The 27,393-nt window shown below is 44.6% G+C and overlaps 1 protein-coding gene across 1 annotated transcript in view; it reads right to left on the bottom strand.

Moving 5' to 3' along the window:
* LOC147023008 (growth arrest-specific protein 6-like) overlaps positions 1 to 20,930 on the bottom strand; it is a 140,097-nt gene extending 119,167 nt beyond the window's left edge. Inside the window, exons 1-3 of the mRNA XM_085888016.1 lie at positions 20,784 to 20,930; positions 8,270 to 8,427; positions 3,847 to 3,871 (exon numbers count right to left, since the gene is read on the bottom strand). Of these exons, the coding sequence (XP_085744142.1) occupies positions 3,847 to 3,871; positions 8,270 to 8,427; positions 20,784 to 20,844 (244 nt within the window). The 5' untranslated portion in view covers positions 20,845 to 20,930. The remainder of the gene's footprint in view (positions 1 to 3,846; positions 3,872 to 8,269; positions 8,428 to 20,783) is intronic.
* Positions 20,931 to 27,393: the final 6,463 nt, after the last annotated feature.

Genomic DNA, 27,393 nt, shown 5'->3' on the forward strand with positions numbered 1-27,393 from the left:
ACCACCATCTCAGATCATCCCCTATCCAAAACCATGATCTTTTCTACCTCTGTTATCCCCCCACCCCCTCCCAAATTTCCAGTCTTTACTTCCTGAGGGTTTGCTTCTGTTTCTATCTTGTATACCCTATGTGTCCTCCCCTACCTCTCATTCCCACACCCATTATTCGACCAAGTCTCCTCTATTTTGCCCTTCAACCCTGCTGTTGGAAATTCCCCTTCTCTTTAATGTTCTTATTGTTCTGTTGTGTCCTGATTTGTTCAGTGTTCTCAGTCTTCCACAAGCCTCGACTCTGGATACAAAAAAATATAACCACTGGATATATTGCTTATCTTGGCCCTGGTCTAATGTTGTCACTCAAATTTGGTAGCATTCTGACTGGTGGGTCTGGAGAAGAACATTTTTGAATAAATTTACTAAGTCGGCCATTTTGACCTACTTGAAGTCATATGACCGGAATGAGCTTTGCAATTCCTCTTACCAGTCAGGAGAGGAACATTACTGCCAAATTTCAGTCAGATCGGCCCAGCAGTTTGACCGGAGAAGTCATAAAAGAAGACGGATGGACAGTGCGCGATGACAATACCTTATCTGGAATTTAAATTCTCGATCAGCTAAAAATAAACATTTTTATTGTCACATTGGCATATTTTGATGATCATGTTTTATTTCAAAAAACAAGATCGAATTCTATTTTACAATATTTGGTGTGACCACCTTTTTCATGTGAAACAGTCAATCTCCGTTTTATCAACGCTTTCCAGAAATTACTGGAGAAATCCCAATGGGAGGTTGTTCCATGCATTCAGCAATATTTCCCATCATTTGTCTTTCCAGTCTAGTTGTTTTTTAATTGTTTCATTCCTGTCCATTTTGAAGGTCACTTACGGATATTGACTGTTTTATATGAAAAAGGTGGTCACCCCAAATATTGTAATTTCATTCATTAATATTTTAAAATAGAATTCATTTTTGTTTCTTTAATGAAACATGATCATTAAAACACCATTTATTTATAATTAAAAAATATGCCAATGTAGTAATAAAAATATCTTCAAGGTGGCTGAAGACTTTTGCACGGCACTGTACGTGTATGTGTATTTATGAGACCCGCACATACACACTCTGTGCCCATTTCAAATCCAACGGTTATCATTCAAAAGTGGAGAACTTCAATATTTTTTGTGAAAATAATAACAATGATACACCTGAATGACGAAGGATTTGATCCCATGAGGGAATGCTACAAATAATCATTAAATTGGTCACAATAAGGTTCATTTGTGCTCGTTAATCTTTCCCTCCATTACCTTGCACACAATTATAAAAAAAATTTTAATTCAAATCTTTGGGCCTGCATCAGCCAAGAGGAGGATATTATAATATAACAAAAATAAAAATAAAAATTATATTCACACATGTCAAGGTACATGAAAGAAATTACAAAGAGCATCTATTTCATTACTTTGTCTCCAGAAATCGAGGCTCATGAAGAAGCTGACAGAGGGCAATAGGATCACAACAGAGGATCAAAATGGGAATATCACTTTCACATCACAGACAGGTCACTGGTCACTCTTTCTTCTACCACATCCTTTATAGTCTTGCACTCTCTGCCCTTCCCATGCTCTGTCTCCCCCAGGTTTCTGCAAGGTGCACGTGATCTGCCATTAATCCCTTTATGGTGAAACTTCCAAAATCCAAGCTCACTGCTCACCTCCACTCATTTGTTCCTCTTTTCTCTCGCCGGTTGAACCAACCAACCTCTTTTTACCTCTCGCTCCCTTGCTCTCCTGTTTGATTTTTTGTTGTTGTTCCATTTCTGCTTTTCCCCAGTTTTCCCTTACACTTCCATGAATAAGAGTTTTCACTTGTATCCAGCTTGTTTACCCCCTGCATCATCCTCCCCACTTGCTCTTACCCTCCCCCTATAAAAAACAGGAAGACAAAGACATTGCACATAGTGGATAATTGACAGAAAGGAATAGGATGGGAGATATAGTGGAAGAGATCACAGATGGGAATGAGGAAAGCATGAGGTCATGATGGGCAGCACTCTTGATGGACTGGAGGGAGGGGCAGGAGATCATAGCTGAATGACAGAGGATATAATAGATTCAAGGAAGTTTGATGCAGGAAGAGCCCATCAGCCCCATCATGCCCACGCATTTCTGACAATGTCCATGTACCCCTCTATCCTCTATACTTCAAGGAACCTAAAATCTATATCCAGTTTGAACCGTTTTACAATTTCAGGTGCATCTACCCCTCCAAGGAGACCATTCCATGCATCAACTACTCTCTGAAGGAAAGATCCATGCGTTAAAGTCATCTCTCCTATTTCGATCTGTTCTCTCTTGACTCATTAATCTCCTTTTCTTTACTCTCAAGCTATGGCCCCTGGTCCTATCACTGCCTATTCTGCTGAAAAACCTTTCGGCACTTATTATGTGCATACCCTTCACGTTCCTAAACATCTCTATCAGATGCACTCGTAATTTCCTCTTTGGTAATGAGTAAAGTCCCATCGTCTTCAGCGGATCCTCATAGCCGAGTCCAACTAGTCATGGAATCAATCGAGTTGCTCTACACGAGGCCCTCTCTTTAGCAGCTATCTCCTCCCTCAGATGTAGTGACTAAAACAGAACACAATTTTCCAGATTTGGCCTCACTAAATTACAATACAGTGTTAACACCACCTCTTTTAATTTATAATTTAATCCCCTACGATTACAGTACAACCAAAAACCCCATTAGCTTTACCGATTGCTACCTGACACTGTTGTCTGCTTATCTATCCATTCATCCATCCATCCAATGAGACCATACTCTGTGCAGAGCATTGGTGCTGCCTAAGCAGTCTTCTTGGCTATTGGGCACAATCCTGGATGGGTTGCCACTGACACTGCTTATCCCCTGAATCTATTACCATTACCAGCAGATACCCAATCAGGATGGGTATGGGGGACGGGACGGATCACAATACTCGGTTACAGTAGTTTATTTGGATGTTTTGCGCAGCATTCAACAGCTCAGTTCATATTGGTGGTGTGTCTGGGTGCCCATGGTAGTGTTTGAGTCCGATTGCTTTAGGTTGTTGGCCTTGACACAAAGTGCCGGATGAGTAACAATAACGATTTGACATTCATCGTTTCTACATTACCCCCATCAACAGATGAACAACATGGCAGGATAAAAGTCGTAAATGCTGAGTTGAACAAACGTCCTGAACTCATGGACTTAGTTAAGTAAAGCACGTCGTCCCAGACGACGTGCTTTACCGTCAGTTTGCCGCCGAACGCTGCTGATTGTGATGTCATAGATTCCCTCTTTGAAAATTCTATCTATATTCGATTTTTTTGAATCCGCTATCACCTGCGTAAATACATGGAACACATAATGTGAAGATTTCGGAAGTATGAACTGAATATATTCGGAGAAAAGTGTGTTAGAAGTTTCAGGCTTACGCCCATTATATTATGATGTCACACAACAGCATACACATGCACTCGAACATGAGGGGAGTGGGACATAAAAGAGGGACAGGGGGTCAAGTAGGTGTAGAATTGAAGGTTCTTTGGTTGCCATTTTCCAATTCACTCTGCAGTTCTCACATTTTTTTAATCTAACTATGGATTCTCCCAACCAGAAAATTTTATCTCATTACAAATGCAATTTTGAACCATTTTTCCTCTTTCAGGTGCAATTGACTAAATATAGTCATATTTTCAGATAACGTCTGCAAAATTTAATGTTTAACAGCACAACGCAGAGATAGCGGGACAAGGAAAGAGAGTAAGAGATAGACATAGACAGCGAAACGGGGAGTATAAAAGCAATGCTTACTCAGATATCTTGGGTAAAAATAATTCTGCAAAATATAACAAGGTTAATAATCAACAAAATTCTCACAAAGTACATGAGCAAACATTGTGAAAAAGTAAATGAAAAATGAGTCAAATGTCAATCTTCCACTTTGATAGCATGGAGTACTTTACAAAGTTGATATTCCCATGAATCACAGGTTAATGATCCCTAAGTTTAAACCTACAACACAATGCTATATGTTAGGATAACAACCACATGTCCACCATATATTGATTAACACTTTGAATCCTGAGCTCCTTGGACTTTCGGCTCCCCCACCCTGGACTACCTGGAGAAAAATCCGGCCACTCGGGTATATGGAGGCTTGAATAGCGGCTGGTAAAATGGCCGTTAGGTTTCAAAAGGTTAATAACTGCACACTGTACACTACCTACAGAAAGTCTACACCCCCTTTTGAAATTGTCACCTTTTGTTGCCTTAAATCAGTCTTTTTCCTCTTATATTTACACATCATAACAACTTCCAATTGAAAAACAAATTCTCCAAATTTCAGAAAATTAATGAAAAATACAAAACTGGAATATCGCGGTTGGAAAAGTGTCCACCTGCCAGAGTTAATACTTGGTGGGAGGACCTTGAACAGCAATTACAGCTACGAGTCTTTTGGGATCGGTCTCTACCAACTTTGCACACTTTGATTGGACAATATTTTTCCATTCTTCTGCACAAAACTGTTCAAGCTCAGTCAGGTTGTGTGGGAGGGTGTTGATGGACAGCAATCTTCAAATCATGTCACAGATTTTCGATTGGATTTAGGTTGGGGCTCTGACTGGGCCACTCAAGGACATTTATCTTTTTGTTCCTTAGCCACTCCAGTGTAGCTTTAGCTGTGTGTTTCAGGTCGTTGTCATGCTGAAGGTTGAAATTCCATCCCAATTTCAGCTTTCTTGCAGAGGGCAGCAAGTTTTCCTCTAGGATTTTTCTGCATTTTGCTCCATCTATTTTCACTTCTATCCTGTCAAGTACCCCAATCCCTGATGATGAGAAACATCCCCATAACATGATGCTGCTACCACGATGCTTCACAGTAGGGATGGTGTTCTTTGGGTGATGTGCTGTGTTGGGTTTGTGCGAAACGTAACGTTTTGCATTTAGGCCAAAAAGTTCCATCTCGGTTTCATCAGACCACAAAACTTTTTGCCACATGGCTTCAGAATCTCCAGAGTGTTGTTTTGCATAACTCAAATGGACTCAAGGTGGGCTTTTTTGAATAATGGCTTCCTTCTTGCCACCCTACCATACAGTCCAGACTTGTGGAGTGCTTGGGATATTGTTGTCACATCCACACAGTGACCAGTCTGGCATAAAGGCCTGTAGCTCTTTCAAAGTTGCCATTGGCCTCTTGGTGGCCTCTCTGATCAGTCTCTTCCTTACTTGGTCATCCAGTTTGGAGGGACGGCCTGATCCAGGCAGGGTCTTGGTGGTACTATACACCTTCCACTTCGTAATGATTGTCTTGACTGTGCTCCAAGGGATATTCAAAGCCTTCGAAATATTTTTTACCCATCCCCTGATCTGTGCCTTTCAATAACTTTATCCCGGAGCTCTTTTGAAAGCTCCTTGGTGCTCATTGTTGAGTCTTTGTTGTGAAATGCACTACCCAGCAGTGGAAGCCTACAGGAACAGCTGATCTTCTTCTGAAATAATCAGAATCACGACAATTTAACACAGGTGGAGGCCAATTAACTTAGTGTGTGATATGTGATTGGTTACACCTGAGCTTATTTACAATTATAATGGGTGTGGACACTGATCCAAACAAGATATTCAAGTTTTGTATTTTCAATTAATTTTCTGAAATTTGTGGAATTTGTTTTTCATTTGTAAGTTGTGGGTTACGAAGTGCAAATAAATGTGGAAAAAGTCTGATTTTAGGCAATTTAATTCCTGACTATAAGGCAACAAAAGGTGAACATTTTGAAAGGGGGTGTAGACTTTCTATAGGCACTGTGTATTCATGTGGTTGTGAGGAATTTGAAATCTTCGATATATTTTTTGAGTCCATAACAGTTAATCATTCCAAACTGGCTGGCTTGAGATTTTTCGGGTCTTGAGTTTGAGCCCCTGTCGTGCCGTTCAAATAACACCAGGTGGGTTGACTCAGCCCGTCATCCTTCCGAGGTCAGCAAAATGAGTACCAGCTTACTGGTAGCAGAATCATTACATCAGCAACACAGCCCCTCTTCCAGAAAAATGATGCAACTTGCAGCCACAGGATGTGCAAGCTCAGCAGATTTTTAGGACGTGTGTTGATGTCATCTGGGCCATTTGCAGCATCAAAGCCGAGGGTTGCCAGAAACTTCTCCACCTTCTCAGGTGAAAAAGACATTCCAGAAGCAGTTGGGTATGACTGGGTCGGGTGGGTGCAGGGAAAGAGGGGTTGGGGACGCAAGATTTGGAAGCAAACACAGAATTGAGGAAACCGGCCTTATCACAAGCAGAGTCGGTTGTGGTGCCATTTGAAGTGAGGGAAGGGATGGAAGAGGAGTATCGTCAAGAGACAGACTTGACAAGGTGCCACCAGGAATTTGATGCAGGAGACAAATTTGAAAGTTCATTCTTGAGTTTGGCCAGATGTTGTTTTCTGCCTCTCCTGAGAGAGAACACACTTAATGTGGGCTTTGTGGAATGATCTAAGGTTGCCTTGGGTCAGTTTTGCCTTCCAGGAAAAGAAGGCAAGTTGTTTCATGGGAAACCCCTCACGACAGAACTCAGTGTGCCATGGGAGGGAGGATGGGTGTGATAACTGTAGATGAGATGGCATGAATCTGTGCCAAGAGAGAACAGGTTTTTGTGGAAGAATTCACAGGCAGCATTATCATCATGGGCCATGGATATAGAAAACCAGTCCTGAAGCGAGATTGCTGCTTGCAGTCTTTGTCAGTCTGAGTGAACTGCCAGACTCAACAGCACTGAGGCAGCTCCCTAAAAATAGGCAGAGAGATGATCACTCTCACAAACACTTGATCAAATGAACCAATTGAAGCATAGGAACAGCAGGAGACGTTTGCAGGAAATTTGGTCATTACCAAGTCCAGATAGAAATTTGCCATTCGTTCAGGTCAGAAAGTTCACAGGTTGTCTGTCCCATGGAGTCACAGAAGTTATTGGCCATGGCTGGTGAGAGAGTTACCAACATCCAGTCAATTTGCATGGTGACAGTTGAAATTGTCACATTTGAGGAAGAGAGAGAGTTGGGATGACTGGTTAAAAGTTTGTCCATGTTGTCTGAGAGATGTAGATGGAGTCATCATTGTTTGGAGAATGGTACAACACACAGACAAGATGTGGGATTGGAGGGGAAGTCGTAGCCAAAAGTACTCCTGGGGGTTGGGAGGTGTATGGTCAGAAAAAGGGCAGTGAGAAATTGAGTTCTTGATGTAAAGTGCAACTCTGCCTTTCAAAATCAAATCGGAGAGGACAAAAGCCAGAGAGAGACATGAAGGAGTCATGGACATCCTGTGGGAGCAAGAATTCTGGTAAACAGATGATGTCCTGCTTATCATCAGTGGGGTGGATTGAGAGATCCGTCAGGTTGGAGTGGAGGCCTCGGATGTTGGAGGTCCACACAGGGACAGGGAAGGAGGCATTGTTAGCAGAGTGCAGGATGTGGAGATGGGCTGGGGGAGTGTGGATAGGATGTGGGGCAATGGGCGAGCTGAGAAAGGGTAGGGGTGTGGGAACCTGGGAAAGGTGGGCAGGGGGGAAACTGTGAGGTGTGGTGTAGAGCAGAACTTATGAGAGGTGGGGTATATCAGAGATGACGAGGGGGAGGGAACTGACGTGGAGGGGTTTGACACCGTTAATGGCTGTGAAAAGAGAGTAGTTGATGGCCATGAGTATGCAACCTTTGCACACTAGACTTCTTTATGGTTGAGATGACACTCATATGCAGGCAACCTCTGCAGACGACAGACTGCATGTGATTGTGAGAAAAACAAGCCTGTGCAAGTTGGGAAGGTTCATTTCAAAATTTTTTGCACTGTCCCAATTTTTTTTGGGGGGGATGACACATTTTGGTAATATGCACAGAGGCTGAAACCCTAATTCTATCCAAGTTCCTCCTGATGATTCCATCTTTGCTCTTTCCTTCTTCGGGTTCCTTCTTGGTCTTCCGTTTCATGGAAAAGAAAGGGCCTTTTCTTAATGTGATGATTAATCATGATTATTCCATCTGTTTACATTCTTTGCAAGATTTTGATGTTAATATGCTGGATATAGCACTTTATAAAGGTCTGTAATGTGTTTGTGGTTTTTTTTTTTTTAACAATAAAATACAACGTTTATATTATGTGAAAAAAAACAACTGATGAAATACATCATGAAAAAATAATACCATAGTTTGTTCAACTTTACGTTGGAACAGTATTCATTTCCTTACCGTTTCTGGGTCATTCTCAAAGTACTCCCTTGACTCTTCAAGATTGCACACTTCCTCGACACACTCTCTTTCTAGATTGCCCTTTTTCAACTCCTCAAAGGCATTATAGGCCCGGCGTGTCCGATCTAAAAACTGGACAGCTTTTTCCACAGAAAGAACTGTCAGAGGCAAAGGAGGTACAAAGGAGAGTGATCAGCATCTAGTGTCTTTGGGGATATTTCCTCTTTAAATCCACATTCCATAAGGCCCATGGAGTAGATGGCGAAGGGAAAATTTTAAGGCAATATTCAAAGCAACATTGTTCCAGTGGGTATGAACAATAGATGCTGGTCAGGAGCATCATCTTTGGCAAATACTCAGATGGGAACTCCAAACAAGAAAATCTAGAGCAACTCCAAATTATGGGGGTTGCGGAGGATGCATGAAGCAGTGTGTGCAAAAGGTTTGTACATGAAATTGGCATAGCCATTGTTGATGCAGCAGCAACAACGATGACAATGACAACAAATAACAGCCATTGGTGATGAATGTATGAAAAAGTCAATATTTCCCCCATTCCCCATGTGCGAAGCAAAAAGTGGGATTTTTTCTGGGATACCTTATCGAGGCTCATATGAGAACTAACACACAACATACATCAAGGGGGGGGAGCAATGAGAAAAGAGGGATGGGAGTGGGAAGGACAAAACAGTGCGGAAGTGACATTAAGAGATCGATGGAAGGGACAGGGATGGGACGGGGAACATTGGGTATACAAGATGCACTTTACAGGGACTTTCAGGAAGGAAAGCAAGGAATTTGAAGGAGGTGGGTTTTGGGTGGATTAACGGGGGTAGAAAATATCGAGGATTTGGATGGGGGACGATAAGAGGTGCTGGTGAACAGCCGTTTTGAAGACCTGGAGGGAAGAATGGGATTGAACAGAGTAAGGGAGTTTATTCCAAAGGCGGGACAAAAGAGGAATAAGAGTGAAGATGAGTAGTGATTCTTGATTTTGGTAGTTTTACCAGAAGGGGGTTTTTCACGGACCTTGAGGAAACATGGTGGGGACACATCGCAGACACAGTGGGGGGGGGGGGGAGACCGGAGAGGAGAAGGTAGAAGACAGAAAGACCACAAATCTGCCTGCAGTGAGAGAGTGAGAGGCCCAAAGACTCAGCCTCATCGTGGGAGATACCAATGACGCGAAATGCCTTGGTTTCCACAGTGTGAAGTGGAAAAAGGTGAGAGGCAGGAGCACCAGCCCAGAGGGGAGAGCAGTACTCAATCAGGCTGCGGACAAAAGCTTTGTAAGTGGTCAGGAGCTCAGGTGGGCCGAGGAAGGACTTTGCACGATAGAGGATTCCCAGCCAGCAACTGGCTTTGGAGGCGAGGTTGGAAATATGGCTTTCCCAGGAAAGATCATGGCAGATCGTGAGACCCAGAAGCTTGAATGAAAGGACTTCTTCCATAGGATTGTTGAGAAAGCAGATTGGAGCTAGGGGTGGGGGGGGGGGGTTCCAAACTGTCCTTTCGGAAAGACATAGTGAGAGTGTGAGATTTGTCAGGATTGAAAGACATGTTCCACGTGTTGGACCAATTTGTGATTTTACCCAGATATTCAAAGAGCGAAGAAGCTCCTGCTTGCCAGTCTGAGGGATGGCAGATGGTACGGCAAAGGGTGGAGTCATCAGCAAAGAAAAATTGGTTCACCTCGTTTGTCTGTCTATTCTATTAGTCTGTCTACAACTATCAGTTTCTAATTGAAAAGCTTAATTTCAATTGAATATTTTGAACATGAATCAGAAAATAAACATGCAGTTTTACGGTCCTTTGGCCCTGAATTCATCCCGATCGTGCGTGCACACAGAGGAGTGAGATAATTTTATTACTCTGTCTACCTGTGTTGCAGTCAAACAAAATTGAAAATCATTCCAAACACGAAACTTACTGTTTTGAGGGACGTCATAAAGGACACAAACAACAGGCACGAATAACTTATGCAATGTGTTAAATAAGGTGGTGTAAATGACGGAGCATCAACGGTGGTAAACTTCTGAAAAAAGTTTCTCCAACTTTAAAAATCTTGATTATCTTTCAATTGAAATATATACTTGAACATTGGAGAACACAAATTGCTTTTGTGACACTTTCAAAACCCTTCCATTTATCAGTACTTGGACAAAATATTCCAGCATTTTACATCATCTTGATTTAAAACCCTTCCATTAATCAGTACTTGGACAAAACATTACAGCATTTTATATCATCTCGATTCAAAACCCTTCCATTTATCAGTACTTGGACAAAATATTACAGCATTTTACATCATCTTGATTCAAAACCCTTCCATTTATCAGTACTTGGACAAAATATTCCAGCATTTTACATCATCTTGATTCAAAACCCTTCCATTTATCAGAACTTGAACAAAACATTACAGCATTTTATATCATCTCGATTCAAAACCCTTCCATTTATCAGTACTTGGACAAAACATTAGAGCATTTTACATCATCTTGATTCAAAACCCTTCCATTTATCAGAACTTGGACAAAACATTACAGCATTTTACATCATCTCGATTCAAAACCCTTCCATTTATCAGTACTTGGACAAAATATTACAGCATTTTACATCATCTTGATTCAAAACCCTTCGATTTATCAGTAATTGGACAAAATATTACAGCATTTCACATCATCTTGACCACTCAAATTTGCCACGCGCAGACGCCCACCTCCCCCTCCCCCCCAATGTCCTTTTTTTCTATCAAGACTGTATGGAGTAAGGTGTCCTATGAACTATCAATTTATGAATGTTGCAAGCACAGGAGAAGGGCGAGTACAATACAAGTACTTATTTACTCTTCACCTGTACTTAAAATATTATTTTAAATCTTAACCCCACATACGCGAAGTGAAAAGCGGGGTTAAGCAGTTGCTTCATGTCCGCCCGTTCGTCTTATCAGATTATGTTCGTTAGTTTATGATTGAGGAACACTTTATTTTATTTGAATGTTACATTCTGAACATGAATAGGAAGACAAGTTTGCCGTTTAACAGTACTTTGTCTCTGAATTCATGCCAATCTCAGTGCCTGTGTTAAGTGTTTGTCTTGTCGGTGTGTCCACCAGTCCGTGTGTGTGTGTGTGTGTGTGTGTGTGTGTGTGTGTGTGTGTGTGTGTGTGTGTGTGTGTGTGTGTGTGTGTGTGTGTGTGTGTGTGTGTGTGTGTGTGTGTGTGTGTGTGTGTGTGTGTGTGTGTGTGTGTGTGTGTGTGTGTGTGTGTGTGTGTGTGTGTGTGTGTGTGTGTGTGCGCAAGTAGCAGATTCATTTCGAGCCTTAGACATTGCATATTTTAAAATGCTTTTAACAACAGGATTATTCAATCGAAATTTGATCGATTAAATCAATGGATATGGCACAGTCATGATGACATAAATGACTGGACCTCCACAGACAAGGAAACAGACAAGGATTGTTATAATTAAGTTTGTAAGGTGACTGGTCACAACAACATTGCATACAATTTATACAGTTAATATAAATACTACAATAGTGTATATTAAAACAAACATGGTAACTTCTTAAAATCTAGAATTGTCATAATTTTAACATGCTGTGACGTTCACGGGACTTGAACAGTCCGGCCAACGTAGAATGAGCCAAAACGATGGAGGCGGTTTATTTTTTATAACCCAAAGATGGCGGTTTTAATCGCTCTGCAGCAAACGGGACGAGGAAGGTGGCACGAGTCACTTTTCACCGAGTTAATGTTTATTTCTCTAACCAGAATGATAATAAGACTCGGCAAGAGGAGGGATCCGGGGCGATTCGACGGGAGGTGGTTTGGGTTCGGGCATGTGGGAAACACAAACAATTCCAATGGATATACAAATCTCAAACCCTCTAAGGCACCAGGTACACACACAAAACACACACACACACACACACACAAAACACACACACACACACACACACACAAAACACACACACATACATATACACACACACACACACACACACACACACACACACACACACACACACACACACACACACACACACACACACACACACACACACACATACAAAACACACACAGGAGCTAGTGGTCAGGATTGCCCATGGTGTCGATGTAACAGTCACTGGATTGGTGCCGGACGAGCTGGCGTTGCGCTCGTCAGGGGCAGGAGACACGGTGGTGCCAAGGTTCCGTCAGCCCTTCCACACAGAACCGCGGTTTCCGGCCTGTGAGCTCCAACCAGCCACCGTGGTGCTGCTCCTGGTGGTGTCGACCTCCTGGTGTAGGCCCAAGACCGCTCACAGCCACCATGGAGCCAGTTCTAATGCCAAGATGCGAGCAGGAGAGGGAGGCAGGTCCACCTGCCTTTCGGTCCCGTACTCTGAGCCAGCAGAACTCCAGAGCCAACCGAGGTGAGGCACGAGGCACAGCAAGGCCCCGAGGCACGACAAATCCAGGAACGAACCAGCGCAACGAGAGAGCGTGCTCAGAGACAAAACAGCCTCGACCAGACGCTTTCTTTTTTATGACTCACTCTTTTCTTCTCCCGAACAGAACCTTTTTATACTCGAGTCCTAGTCACTTCCAATCGAGCCCTTTTATTGGCCCTCTGCCGTCGCCTTCCACCAATCGTGATCAAGGGGCGGAGCCATCCGCAGCACTGTACTGTTACGTCACAGCAAGCCTACAGGGAATACTAAAAGGGGGTACGCATAAACACTTACCCTAACCCGTCTCCCTATCTAATTACGTGACAATTATCATTTCCCCCTTTAAGAAATGGACATTTACTAGACAATTTATCACCACTGAATTGCTACATATTACATGGAGATCCTGGTACAACTCGAACAGCATGGCATACCTAATTAAACATCCTAATTACCCTTTGAATGCATACCCATCCCCTCAGATGCAACACTGCCCCCTCCTCTGGTACCGCAGCTCCTGCAAGGTATATCACAGGCGCTTCCGTCCCAGCCATAACACTTACTGACTCACACCTATTTAACCTAACGAAATAAAGTAGGAAGGGCAATGGGCAGTGAGCCACAGCTAACTTACCTATCCTGCTTAACGTACTACCCCCTTATGGCCTTATCCTCGCCAAAACAATCATTCATCTTTTTTTTATTTTATTTAATCACATGAGAGCACTGAGCGAAGTTGCACTCCATCCTCTGGATCATCGCTCCTGTCCAACACTCTTCCAGTGATCTGGGGAGGAGAAACAAAAGGTTCCACAAAAACACAACACTTGTACTTTACATCCCTACTCTAAGCCTTAACGACACTATTCATGGGATATTTACACGCGACCGCATCCCCCAGTGGATGCTAATAGATCCAGCGTTATCTGGGGAGCCAATTTTCAAATTTGCTTCAGCCCAAAATTATGCGGACATCATGCCCTTGCTGCACGTCAAGTTGTGCGGGATCAAGTGGGACTCACACATCTTCACAACACTCATACCATGGTCATCATCACATTTCTAGGTCATGGTCCCCATTTTCATGATTGCAGGCTGAATCCCGTCATGGCCGTGGGGTGGGTTACCACAAGATGATGGGGGCATCTCAGGTGCAACCATGCCCACAGGTAAGCTTTAGTCCAACCCGGACGTTTCTCCGCCCCGCTCCCTTTGATTCCTACCCCCCCTGGTAGCCATCAGCTCTAACCCTGTACAACACACTGGAAGGGGTCTCACGAGCTCCTCAGGCCTTCCTGGGTCGCCAAGGTCCTACCCGCCTTGGTCGCCCAACCAGACCCTCTCCCAGTTGCATCCAGCCACTGTCACCATCAGCCACCAGGGGTGAATCTCCTTGAAGGGGGTCGCAATTCCCGCTCACCGTGAGCCTCAGCAATCCATGCGGACAAGTACATCATCCCCACCCACAAAACCCACATTACTCCCCCCACCCCATCGGCCTTACATGCGACACCTGCATTTCTAACACTTCACCGACCATGACCTTCCCTGTTACAACACAATGTCTAATAAAAATCAGTGTGTGCACCATACAGTTCACTTCTTGACTTGAAACAACTCACACAGCACTTCTCACCCGATCCACGCACCAGCCATTGGACAGCCACTCGTGCCCGCTTTGTTACCAATTACCCACTGTCCCTATTGTCACTCTAAAACCCAGCAGAACTTAAAAACCCATGCCAATTTTCCCACAAAGGAGGGCACTTTGCCACAAGCTCATCAGCCAAGCATGGTCCTATATGCTCAGCCCGATCTAGTCTTCCCGACCCCCGTCAGTGATCTCCAGACTCGACCTATGTAAGGGCACCTCGGATAGATCTGGCAGTTCAGCAGGAGGATTCATCCTCTCAGAGTCTAAAAGTCTATTGGAGGGTCCCTCCATCACCGGGTACCGGCAATATCGTTGCACGTGTCCTCTTCGCCCGCACCGGAAACAACTCCCCATAAAAGGCCCCTGTGGATATCGGTGTAATGTCTCTTCCGGTTCCGGACCCCCTCGGCAATAATCGAATTGCTCTATTGGCTGGGCTGGACCCCACCACTGTGGCGCACCTCCTGCCGAATTACCCCTTATCAAACTTGACAGTTTCTGGCAAATTTCCTGAAACATTTGGGTAATGCCAATTTCTCCCAGCCCCCCTCCCTGATCACAAATTTCCACCTGTCGGATCGTCACCGATGGCCTCTCGGGCACCCGACCCGGCCGACTCCACGAGGCCAGCCTGGCCGCGCACTCGGCCACTCGGTGAACGGTGGGTGGATCCTGTAACTCCACTAGCGCTCGGACCTCAGGGTCCGGAAGAGCAGCTAAAAATGTCTCTAGTGCCAGTCTGTCCCACGCCTCCACTGTTAGGTCCCGATACGCGATCCTAACTGATTTGTAAATGTCCTGTGCCAGCTCCTGCACCGTCTCGCCTGACTTTAATCTGTGGTGCTGGAGCTGGGCCCACACAAGATCACAGTTTGCTGCGAACCCAAACCGACGGCTCAACACCTCGCAAATGTGGGAGCTGGTCAACATCCCTCCGCGATCACGTTTAACACATCTGCGGTTGGTCCCCGCAACGTTGCCACCAAATTCCCTGTACGTTCCCGTTCATTCCACCCGTTTAGTCGGGAAATACACTCAAATTGCGTCAGAAAAGCTTCAAGGCTCCCTGACCCGTCAAAATTTACCAGGGGGATCACTTTCCTGGTGGCCCGCTTCACAGTTTCTCCCTTGTCCGAATCCAGCCCAGGGATCAAACACCCTTGTGGCTGCGTATCCAATTTCGGAGCCCACTGTGGCCAAAGATGTTTTGTGGTGAGGGTCTCATGGGTCAATTTTGCCTCCTGTTCCAAACGTCGAATGGACCGATTCACCTCTTCCCGCAGGATCTTCTGGGCCCGCATAACCTCCTCCAAGGCTCCGTCGCGAGTTTGTAGCTGCTCCTCAACCAACCCGGACACTCTACTTACAAAAGACGGCTCTACCAGGCCTTTATCCAAGACTTCATCTTGGCTCATAATTTTATCTTGTTCGTCCAAACGAGCCTCCAATCCTTTTACCTCCTCCGCCAAATTCATCCCTTGCTTCCTCAGCTCTCCCCACTCTTCTACTTGCAGCTGCATACGAGCATCCACATAGACACGATGACGTTCCAGGTTTTCATCCACTTTATCAACCCGAATGTTCGTTGCATCAATTTTATCTACCAATTTTTTCCGTTTATTTTCCCCCTCCAACGTAATTTCTACCTTTGTTTCCTCTAATCTATCCTCGAATTTACTTTGTATTCCCCCCCCCCCCCAATTTAACATCCACACACTCCTGCATCTCAGTTCATTTTCTCCATCTTTTCCCCCAATTCATCCCTCATTAAATCAATCCGTGCACCCAACTGTTCCCCTATTACCCCCAATTGATCTGTCATTTCTGCCCTCTGTGTCACGAATTGATTTGCCATTTCTGCCCCCTGTGCTGTAATTTCACTCATTAAACGTTCCAACATTGTCCAGATCGTCATCGTGCCGGTTTCCGGCGCCGCCGGCCCCGTTACGGGCGATGAAGCACGACGGTACACGCTCGGAATGGGGGAGGTTCCGATCCTACCCCCCGTCTCTCCCTTCTTCCCCCGACACGTGGCCTTCCTCCTCCTCCATCTGCACATCCGCCATGGTGCAGAAGTCCCATTTGCCGCCAATTAAATTTAACTTGAAAACTCCCGCCAAAATTTTCCCGCGCTCGCGCGCTTTTCTGTAGTAATTTTATATTCCAATTCGTGGCGAGATTTTAATCCTGGTATATTCTCCCGATACCAAATATAATTTAGAGTGGTTCGAAAATCTGACACCCTGACACCAATGTGACGTCCACGGGACTTGAACAGTCCCGCCAACGTAGAATGAGCCGAAACGATGGAGGCGGTTTATTTATTTATAACCCAAAGATGGCGGTTCTAATCGCTCCACCGCAAACGGGACGAGGAAGGTGGCACGAGTTGCTTTTCACTGAGTTAATAATGTTTATTTCTCAAACCAGAACGATCATAAGACTCGGCAGGAGGAGGGATCCGGGGCGATTCGACGGAAGGTGGTGTGGGTTCAGGCGTAGGGAAAACACAAACAATTCCAATGGATATACAAATCTCAAACCCTCTAAGGCGCCAGGTACACACACACACACACACACACACACACACACACACACACACACACACACACACACACACACACACACACACACACACACACACACACACACACACACACACACACACACACACACACACACACACACACACACACACACACACACACACACACAACGTAGCTGGTGGTCAGGCTTGCCCGTGGTGTCGACGTAACAGTCACTGGATTGGTGCCGGACGAGCTGGCATTGCGCCCGTCAGGGACAGGAGACACGGTGGTGCCGAGGTTCCGTCAGCCCTTCCGTGCAGAACCGCGGTTTCCGGCCTGTGAGCTCCAACCAGCCACCGTGGTGCGGTTCCTGGTGGTGTCGACCTCCTGGTGTAGGCCCAAGACCGCTCACAGCCGCCAGAGAGCCAGTTCTGGCACCAAGATGCGAGCAGGAGAGGGAGGCAGGTCCACCCGCCGTTCGGTCCTGTACTCCGAGCCAGCAGAACTCTAGAGCCAACCGAGGTGAGGCACGAGGCACAGCAAGGCCCCGAGACACGACAAATGCAGAAACAAACCAGCGCAACGAGAGAGCGCGCTCAGAGACAAAACAGCCTCGACCAGACGCTTTCTTTTTTTTATGACTCCTTTCTTCTCCTGAACAGAACCTTTTTATACTCGAGTCCTCGTCACTTCCAATGGAGCCCTTTTATTGGCCCTCTACCATCGCCTTCCGCCAATCGTGATCAAGGGGCGGAGCCATCCGCAGCACCGTCCTGTTACGTCACGGCAAGCCTAGAGGAAATACTAAAATGGGATACGCATAAACACTTACCCTAACCCGTCTCCCTATCCAATTACGTGACAATTATCATTTCCCCCTTAAAGAAATGGACATTTACTCGACAACTTATCACCACTGAATTGCTACTTATTACATGGAGATCCTGGTACAACTCGAACAGCATGGCATACCTGATTAAACATCCTAATTATCCTTTGAATGCATACCCATCCCCTCAGACGGAACAATACATTCCAGACAAAAATAATAAATAAGTGGCATTTGACGATGATCATTCGGAGATGTGCATTTCCCTAATTTTAGGCCTAATGTTGTCCCATCATTAAATTGTGGACTTTGGTGTGATCAGTTTCACGGATATGCACAATTATAACTATTCTGGCATTAAATGCACATTCTCTACATTTAAAAATAGCCTTTCTTTGACAAAGTATTTGAAAATTCAGTGAATGGAGGATCGTACAACGATGACAGGACACTGCGAAAAGTTCGATGTCCCAAACAATGGTAACCCTAATCGATGTACTTTCTTACAAACACTGAAGTTGGAAATGTACACGTTTTCCTGTTATGAACACACGCATACTATTTAAAAACAAAAACAATAGTTACCTCTGCTAAGGAAGGTGAAGGAGGTGATGTTTTCATCTCTCTCTCTCTGTCTGTTTGCTTGTTTGGCTGTTTGTTTGTTTGTCTGTGTGCAGGATATCTCAAAAATGTATTGGGCCCGACATGCTTTTTTTTTTGTATACCTTGTCGAGGCTCGTATGAGAGCTAAAGGATTGCTATGAGAGCTACGTGGAGGAGGTAAGCGCTCTACCGAGTGCCCTTCTCGTTAAAGGTATGGAATCATGTCTTCAATCACTCACAGCAGTGTCATGTAGTTTGTCCCCAAGTGTTTGTCACCTACATGACCAGGTGTGGATCCTATTCTACAACAGGTGTGTTTTCTTGGTTGGAGTAGTATAACTATCTACAGCCAGTGAACAAGAGTGTGGTCTTTGATGGCGCAACAGCAGCTCCAGGGGTTGTTTTTTTTAAAAGGTCAGAGAAAACCCCAAAATTTATGTTTCATCACCACTGCACATTTTAATTAGTTATGGTTATGTTTGACTCACACACAATACAGTCCAATATGAAGACCTTTTTTTTTCATGCATAACATACGCTTCATTTGATTCTCTGTGCGACACGTATGACACGTACAACTCAGCAACTTTCTGTGATATAATTTTCGGATATTTGCCTCTAGAAGCGAGTCAGTGATGGATATTCTGTGATGCATGCTGAGCGATAATAGATCATTGTGACTGTAGTATTGTCACATTTCTGTTAAATTGTCACCGACATGATTGGCAATGACACGACATGCCTGTAATTAATTAGTTCATGAAATATATATATATATATATATATATATATATATATATATATATATATATATATATATATATATTAGTGCTCTTATCTATTTTAGGTGAGAAGTGGATCATTTTGAAGCTGTTCCACATAAATTTCCAGAGAATCATAAAACATTTTAAAATTCAAAATTTAATTCCTGTTTTGTCCTGAAATCATGGCACAGATATGCAATCCCACCACTGTCCACCCATGGCCCTCCACCCCCGTGCAAAGCCTGTACGTACTGATTCAAATCCCCCACATCCCCTTTCCCTTTCATAGTTTCATAGCTAATATATAGATGACCTCCTGAAGGAATTATCTTTACTGTATCACAGAATGCAATGTACCATGCAGGAACTCTTAAGACTTTATAAATGGTTTCTGTGCTTCCCTTCTTGATACTCAGCATTTAGAGGATAGAGCACAGACAAACCATAAGTTTACAATACTAGTGCAGCCTTTTATGGACTCGATGGCCTTCTCCTGTGTTGAAGGTAGTTATAAGGGAACTCATTACTTTTCTCCAAAGATAGGTCAGAACAGAAATGATGAATGATTCTGTTGTGTACCTCTGGGTGTCGGAACAAACGAATCGTAGGTTGTGGCCATGCACAACTAGGTTTCCTCATTAGCAAGGTGATGAACATTATCAAACGTGTGTAATTTGGAACGCCTTCATGACACTTTTCATTCTGGAATGTGGCAGAATCAGCCATTGCTGGATTTATTTTGGCTGATGATCCTCGATATTTTCAAGATATCTACAAAGGTTTCTAGTCTCAGAGCACCTTTGCATTGACTTTTAATGGCATCCTGAATGTTAAACTGTTTAATGGTAACAACACCAGTTCCATGACCACCACCACTCGGAGTGCACACATCAAATCTACACGATAAGAGAGCTGTTTGCCTGGCTGTATGTCTGTCGCCATTTTTCTCAGAGACGGCTGAACGGATCTTCTTCAAACTTTCAGAGGTTCATCAGTAAGTGTCGGAGAGTGTTTGAGACACACACACAAAAAAACCTTTCTAAAACAAAGTTCGATTTGGGGGGGATGGTAAAAATTGCTCTGTAGTGCCTGGGCCTTTGTAACTATGTGGAAGGTGATATGAAATGATCCTCGACCCCATTCCTTCGTGGGTGTCAGGAAGTGTTGTGGGCAACCACAAAAAAAAAATTGAAAAAAACAAAATTGATTTCCTAAAAATGCCAACATGGTTAGAACAACACCAAACAATACCAGGTACTCCTGTTAGCCCTTGATAAATTACAACCTCCTTTGTTAAATGTATTTTTTACAGGCAAATGACCATAGTGATTGACCAAAGGAGCTTCCCTATATGGAACTAAAAAAGTTTATTCAGCCATGAATCTGTAAAGATGGACAGACACACATTTGCTGGCTGACTTGGCTGATGTGAATCATTTCCTCTTTCCCTGCTAATGTAGGGGATAAATATTGTTGAGCATTTCAATCAAAACAATAGTTAGAAGCAAGAAATTATAATTACATTGCATATTTTAAGACACAAGAGTAGTTTTTTTTGCTATTTTTAAAGAGACGGAGGAGTAAGCTTGATGTGGGGTGGTGAGGTGGGGTTCAGGGATGAGGTAGGGGTTAAGGGTGGGCACAATATTGAGGAGGATCCCGCAGGGACAAAAGCGGGCTAAATGTATACAATAAAACTCACAGCTTGCCGAGAAGCAGAGGTTTGCAGAAAGCAAAATATATAAACATCCCAGAGAGTCCATTCTAGACACGGCTTTGCGCACAGTGATCAACACCAAAGTTACAAAGTCCACTGTCCTTCTTTTGTGTTATCTGTGAATTCCATGGAACAAACTATTGTGTCAATATTCCACCCAGGCTGCTGATGCTTTTGCTCAGCAAGCAAGAGATCCTATTGGGGATTCCAAGGGTTGCTGGTTTCAAACAAGCTAGCCATTACACCGCAGATGTAATATCACTGTTTACTCCAACCTAAGTGGACGTCTCTTGTAATCACATAGAACCAAATGAAAGATATCTCACACATGAAAAAAATGTCTCAATATTGGACCGTATTGTGTGTGTGAGTCAAACATAATCATTGTACTAATTTTTTGGAAAATGAAAAAATGAAAAATGAATAACCTGCAAGTTACGGGGTGTGTTTCGTTAGCAAGCTGCTTGCTATCGCTTGCAAAGCCAGCCGTTCCGTATCAACCGCTATGCAATGTCGCTTGGCAAGCGGAACAAGCAATCATGGGAGGTGCTTGGCGAGCGGAAAGCAAGCCGCTTGCTGACGGAACGTGACCATTTCTGTGAGCAAAATGGCCACCATAGTCAGTGGCAAAACGAATGGTGGCTCGTTCTTCAATTCTACTGTCATAGAGAATCATTGTCATCTACTGTCATCATTGAAACATGAAGCAAATACTTTTATTGTTACTTCTACTTTTCATCCTAATTCTTAAGAAAATCCACAAACATGCAAAACCCCTCTAGCCCCTCCCCAAAATGTCCAGTGGAAGGTCCATATGATAAGCTCAGCAGGGTGGGGGAGTCTCCTCCTTCTGACTCTCCCACACTCCAAGTTACATAATTTTAGAATTCCCCCTTACTGCTCACCAAGTACCAACCTTGATCGCTTTCTCTGCTTGCCAATGGCTTGCAAAGCGGTCGATACGGAACGGTTGGCTTGGTAAGCGCTAGCTAGCTGCCTGGAAACTGAACACACTCTTGGTGTTCAGCTTTCAGAGTTACATTTAACCTAAAACTTAAAAACAATCATTCTTCAGTGGTTTTCACTATTTTCATCAAATTCTTTGCTTTCAACAAACTCATGTTGAGATGTAAACCTTAAAAACATGGTGTATTTTCCATTACACCTTATAAATATTACATTAATTGACCATTATTTATGTATCGACACACCCAGAAATGGTCCTTGCTCACATTCATAGTCCAAACAGTACCTGGGAAATGATGCTTTAAGAGTGAATTCAGTAAATGTTACCATGTTTTGAGTGTACGCAAAGTATAACGACTGAATGAGGGTGTTTGCAGTGTTTCTGGCCAATGTACATGCGGAGAGTCACCCTTAAATTGCAACCGTAGAGTGTCGCCAAAATATTGTTGCATTGTCGGGGTTTGTGGCCACTCACAGGGCATACTCAGATGACCAAGCCCCAAAAAGGCAGTCACCACATCCCAAGTCACTGAGCCAATTGTGGCCCAGATTCTGAGCAGTTTGACAAAATAGGCCGTTGAACCAAATACCAGTGAAACAGGAGAATGAAGAAGTAGTCTTTGTGGCAAAGGCTAGTGTCGATTTACATCGGTGGACAAGTAAAGCAATGGATGAAATCAAGAGGAAATCGATTGAGGTATACTAACCACCAAGGGAAGCAAGGGTTAGCTGATGTTTCTGGTATCAAGTCATCGTCGACGAAACATTGGCTTCTCCTTGCTTCTCGTGGCGGTTGGCATACCCCCAGTAAACCTAATATGGATTTCTTCCACTGTTCCAGTGAAACTCGTCCTGCCACAATTTGGTGATAGAAAACGAACTCTATCATGGGGTACGGTGGTACTCCGTACGACTTAATCCATTGGTCTACGCGTCTGCCAATGCAGATCAAAACAAGCCTTCACAAACAAGACAAGTTCTTTATTCGACAACAGTCACAGTACATGGGGCACATCTTGTGTCGAACACAAGTTGATCAACTTTCACGATGCAGTGAGTAGTAAAGGCAGTTGTAACTAATTCACAACAAAGTAGTGTGTGATGAAATTCAATGTGATGCTGCCATTGATATTCTCTAAGTCCTGTGTGTGAAGCCCAAGAACGAGCTATTTGCAAGACATCTACTCACTACACAGAAACAGGAGGCAGGAGAGACACTCTATCAATACCTGCAAACTTTCAAGCAGTTAAGAAAGGATCGTAACTTCTGGGCTGTGTCCAAAGATCAGTGTAGAGATGACTCCATAAGTGACACTTTCATTAATGGACTCCAATCAGCTGACATAAGACAACTTTGGACCTCCAAACAGAAACACTCTGAGTCATACATGCAGCCTGTTGTCCCTGTTAATACTATTGCTGCTACAGGGACCCGAGAAGCTCTTGAAACGTCCATGGAAGCAAATGCACCTGTGGAGTAAATGACCTCTACTATGACAGCCACCACCGCAGCCGTGAATGCTAAGTGTTTCTTCCGTGAATACAGTCGGCATCCTCATAGCAAGTGCTTTGCCAAAGATGCTCTGTCCAACAGCTGCGGTAAGAAAGGCCACTTCTCCAAGGTATGCAAATCGTCTTCCTCCAAACTGACATCAACTGCTCTCCTCACTTTTGGAATAACCTCTGCTGCTTCACCGAGGTGCCTATCAAATGTCATTGTGAAAGAGCAGATAAACAGACTGTCGGCCGATGCGTTGAGAGATACTGGAAGGTCTGAAAGCTTTGTGAATAACAAACTGGTGAAAGTTCACAAGTGGGAGCTGTTCCCTGCTGATGGTGAAGTTTCCATGGATTCTACTTTCCTGCACTCAAATGTTCGAGGATATTGTATCGTTGAGTACATTTTATCGGAATGCACCTACAGTGATGTTAGGCTGTCCGTTCTCCAAGACTTATGCGCCGATGTCATCCTGTGTCAAGACTTTCTGAAGCAGCATACAAGTGTCGAGATTCCCTTCGGTGGAGCCAAGCCACCTCTGACAGTTTGTGGACTTGCCACTGGGACAGTCTCTCCATCCTCGTTGTTTGCCAATCTGCAAACCAATAGCTGTGTAGTCCAGACGTTATACCAATGCAGATACCAAGTTTATTGAATCTGAAACTTTGAGGCTTCTTGACGAAAGAATCATTGAACCTCGCGAATCTCCATGTCTTCGTGACAACCGAGGAGAACCATAAAAGGTGGTTGGTTATTGATTATTCACAAACAATCAACCATTTCACTCCACTCGACACCTACCCATTGCCACGAATGGATGAAATGGAAGGAAATGTTGGGAAATATCAGGTTTTTAGTACAATCGATTTGTGCTGTGCTCATCATTAAATCCCCATAAAATCACAAGGCAAACCATATACAGCATTTGAAGCTTGCCAGAGATGGTACGAGTTCGACAGGATTCCATTCGGTATTACTAATGGTGTTGCAAGCTTCCAGCAAGTTATCGACAACGTACGTTATCTTGGAGGAGGATTTAGAGGATACATTTGCTTACATGGACAATATTGTTACGGATTTGGAAGCCATTTACACACAAACAGACAGCAGTCCCTCAGCTGAGTTATTTCGATAAGTATGTGTATGGTTAGAATCCTCCCTGTGTTTTATGGGAATTTCATGTGTGTGCTGCGGGTTATTTTATAGTCAGGTCTTTTTACATCTTTAAATCTTCCTCCCCAACAAATCAATCCTTCACTTCTTCGCACCATCGATGCCATTGCCCAGGTGCGTTCGACAACGGACGTGGACGGAGGTTTCCTCGCCTCAGAACACCGACTCCACCCAGGAAAGGAGGGGGTTCCCCCGTGTCCAATCACGGATGGCCAGCACATCACCCCACAAAACCATGTCCAATCAGGAGGCTCATCACCTCAGAGCTCCGACTCTGCCCCAGAAAGGCAGGGTTTTCCCCCTGTCCAATCAGAGGGGGACAGATATCACCCCACGAAACCCTGTCCAATCAGGGAAAAGATTACCTCAGGGGACCGGTTACCCCACCGCGTCCGGGAGAGGGATAAGAATCGCTGGGCTACCCTGAGTGTTCGCTGGAGCTCGGCTGGAGTTGGGCTGGAATTTGTCGGAGGAGAAAGGGGTCGCCATTGCTCTTGGTGTGCGTCAGTTGTCGTCGTCGTCTGGGCTTTTTGCTCTTGGCCCTTTGGTCTCCTGGTCAGCAGTCATCGTCAGCTAGGAGTGATAACCCTGCTGGCACATCCTTTTTACGGCTTGGAGTGATAACCCTGGTTTAACATCCTTTTCATGGCTTGGAGTGATAACCCTGCTGGCACACCCTTTTCATGGCTTGGAGTGATAACCCTGGTGGAACATCCTTTTCATGGCTTGGAGTGATAACCCTGCTGGCACATCCTTTTCACGGCTTGGAGTGATAACCCTGGTGGAACATCCTTTTCATGGCTTGGAGTGATAACCCTGCTGGCACACCCTTTTCATGGCTTGGAGTGATAACCCTGCTGGCACATCCTTTTCACGGCTTGGAGTGATAACCCTGCTGGCACATCCTTTTCACGGCTTGGAGTGATAACCCTGGTGGAACATCCTTTTCACGGCTTGGAGTGATAACCCTGCTGGCACATCCTTTTCACGGCTTGGAGTGATAACCCTGCTGGCACATCCTTTTCACGGCTTGGAGTGATAACCCTGGTGGAACATCCTTTTCACGGCTTGGAGTGATAACCCTGCTGGCACATCCTTTTCATGGCTTGGAGTGATAACCCTGCTGGTACATCTTTTTCACAGCTTGGAGTGATAACCCTGCTGGTACATCTTTTTCACGGCTTGGAGTGATAACCCTGCTGGTACATCTTTTTCACGGCTTGGAGTGATAACCCTGCTGGTACATCTTTTTCACGGCTTGGAGTGATAACCCTGCTGGCACATCCTTTTCACGGCTTGGAGTGATAACCCTGGTGGAACATCCTTTTCACGGCTTGGAGTGATAACCCTGCTGGCACACCCTTTTCATGGCTTGGAGTGATAACCCTGCTGGCACATCCTTTTCACGGCTTGGAGTGATAACCCTGGTGGAACATCCTTTTCACGGTTTGGAGTGATAACCCTGCTGGCACATCCTTTTCACGGCTTGGAGTGATAACCCTGCTGGCACATCCTTTTCACGGCTTGGAGTGATAACCCTGGTGGAACATCCTTTTCACGGCTTGGAGTGATAACCCTGCTGGCACATCCTTTTCATGGCTTGGAGTGATAACCCTGCTGGCACATCCTTTTCACGGCTTGGAATGATAACCCTGCTGGTACATCTTTTTCACGGCTTGGAGTGATAACCCTGCTGGTACATCTTTTTCACGGCTTGGAGTGATAACCCTGCTGGCACATCCTTTTCACGGCTTGGAATGATAACCCTGGTGGTACATCTTTTTCACGGCTTGGAATGATAACCCTGGTGGAACATCCTTTTCACGGCTTGGAGTGATAACCCTGCTGGCACATCCTTTTCACGGCTTGGAGTGATAACCCTGCTGGCACATCCTTTTCACGGCTTGGAGTGATAACCCTGGTGGAACATCCTTTTCACGGCTTGGAGTGATAACCCTGCTGGCACATCCTTTTCACGGCTTGGAGTTATAACCCTGCTGGCACATCCTTTTCACGGCTTGGAGTGATAACCCTGGTGGAACATCCTTTTCACGGCTTGGAGTGATAACCCTGCTGGCACATCCTTTTCATGGCTTGGAGTGATAACCCCGCTGGCACATCCTTTTCACGGCTTGGAATGATAACCCTGCTGGTACATCTTTTTCACGGCTTGGAGTGATAACCCTGCTGGTACATCTTTTTCACGGCTTGGAGTGATAACCCTGCTGGCACATCCTTTTCACGGCTTGGAGTGATAACCCTGGTGGAACATCCTTTTCACGGTTTGGAGTGATAACCCTGCTGGCACATCCTTTTCACGGCTTGGAGTGATAACCCTGCTGGCACATCCTTTTCACGGCTTGGAGTGATAACCCTGGTGGAACATCCTTTTCACGGCTTGGAATGATAACCCTGCTGGCACATCTTTTTCACGGCTTGGAGTGATAACCCTGCTGGCACATCCTTTTCACGGCTTGGAATGATAACCCTGCTAGTACATCTTTTTCACGGCTTGGAGTGATAACCCTGCTGATACATCTTTTTCACGGCTTGGAGTGATAACCCTGCTGGTACATCTTTTTCACGGCTTGGAGTGATAACCCTGCTGGTACATCTTTTTCACGGCTTGGAGTGATAACCCTGCTGGTACATCCTTTTCACGGCTTGGAGTGATAACCCTGGTGGAACATCCTTTTCACGGCTTGGAGTGATAACCCTGCTGGCACATCCTTTTCACGGCTTGGAGTGATAACCCTGCTGGCACATCCTTTTCACGGCTTGGAGTGATAACCCTGCTGGCACATCCTTTTCACGGCTTGGAGTGATAACCCTGCTGGTACATCTTTTTCACGGCTTGGAATGATAACCCTGCTGGTACATCTTTTTCACGGCTTGGAGTGATAACCCTGCTGGTACATCTTTTTCACGGCTTGGAGTGATAACCCTGCTGGTACATCT

This window comes from Eptatretus burgeri, chromosome 7 (assembly GCF_056783735.1).
Source record: "Eptatretus burgeri isolate ZD-2024b chromosome 7, Ebu_testis_v1, whole genome shotgun sequence".
In the NCBI taxonomy this organism is placed as follows: domain Eukaryota; kingdom Metazoa; phylum Chordata; class Myxini; order Myxiniformes; family Myxinidae; genus Eptatretus; species Eptatretus burgeri.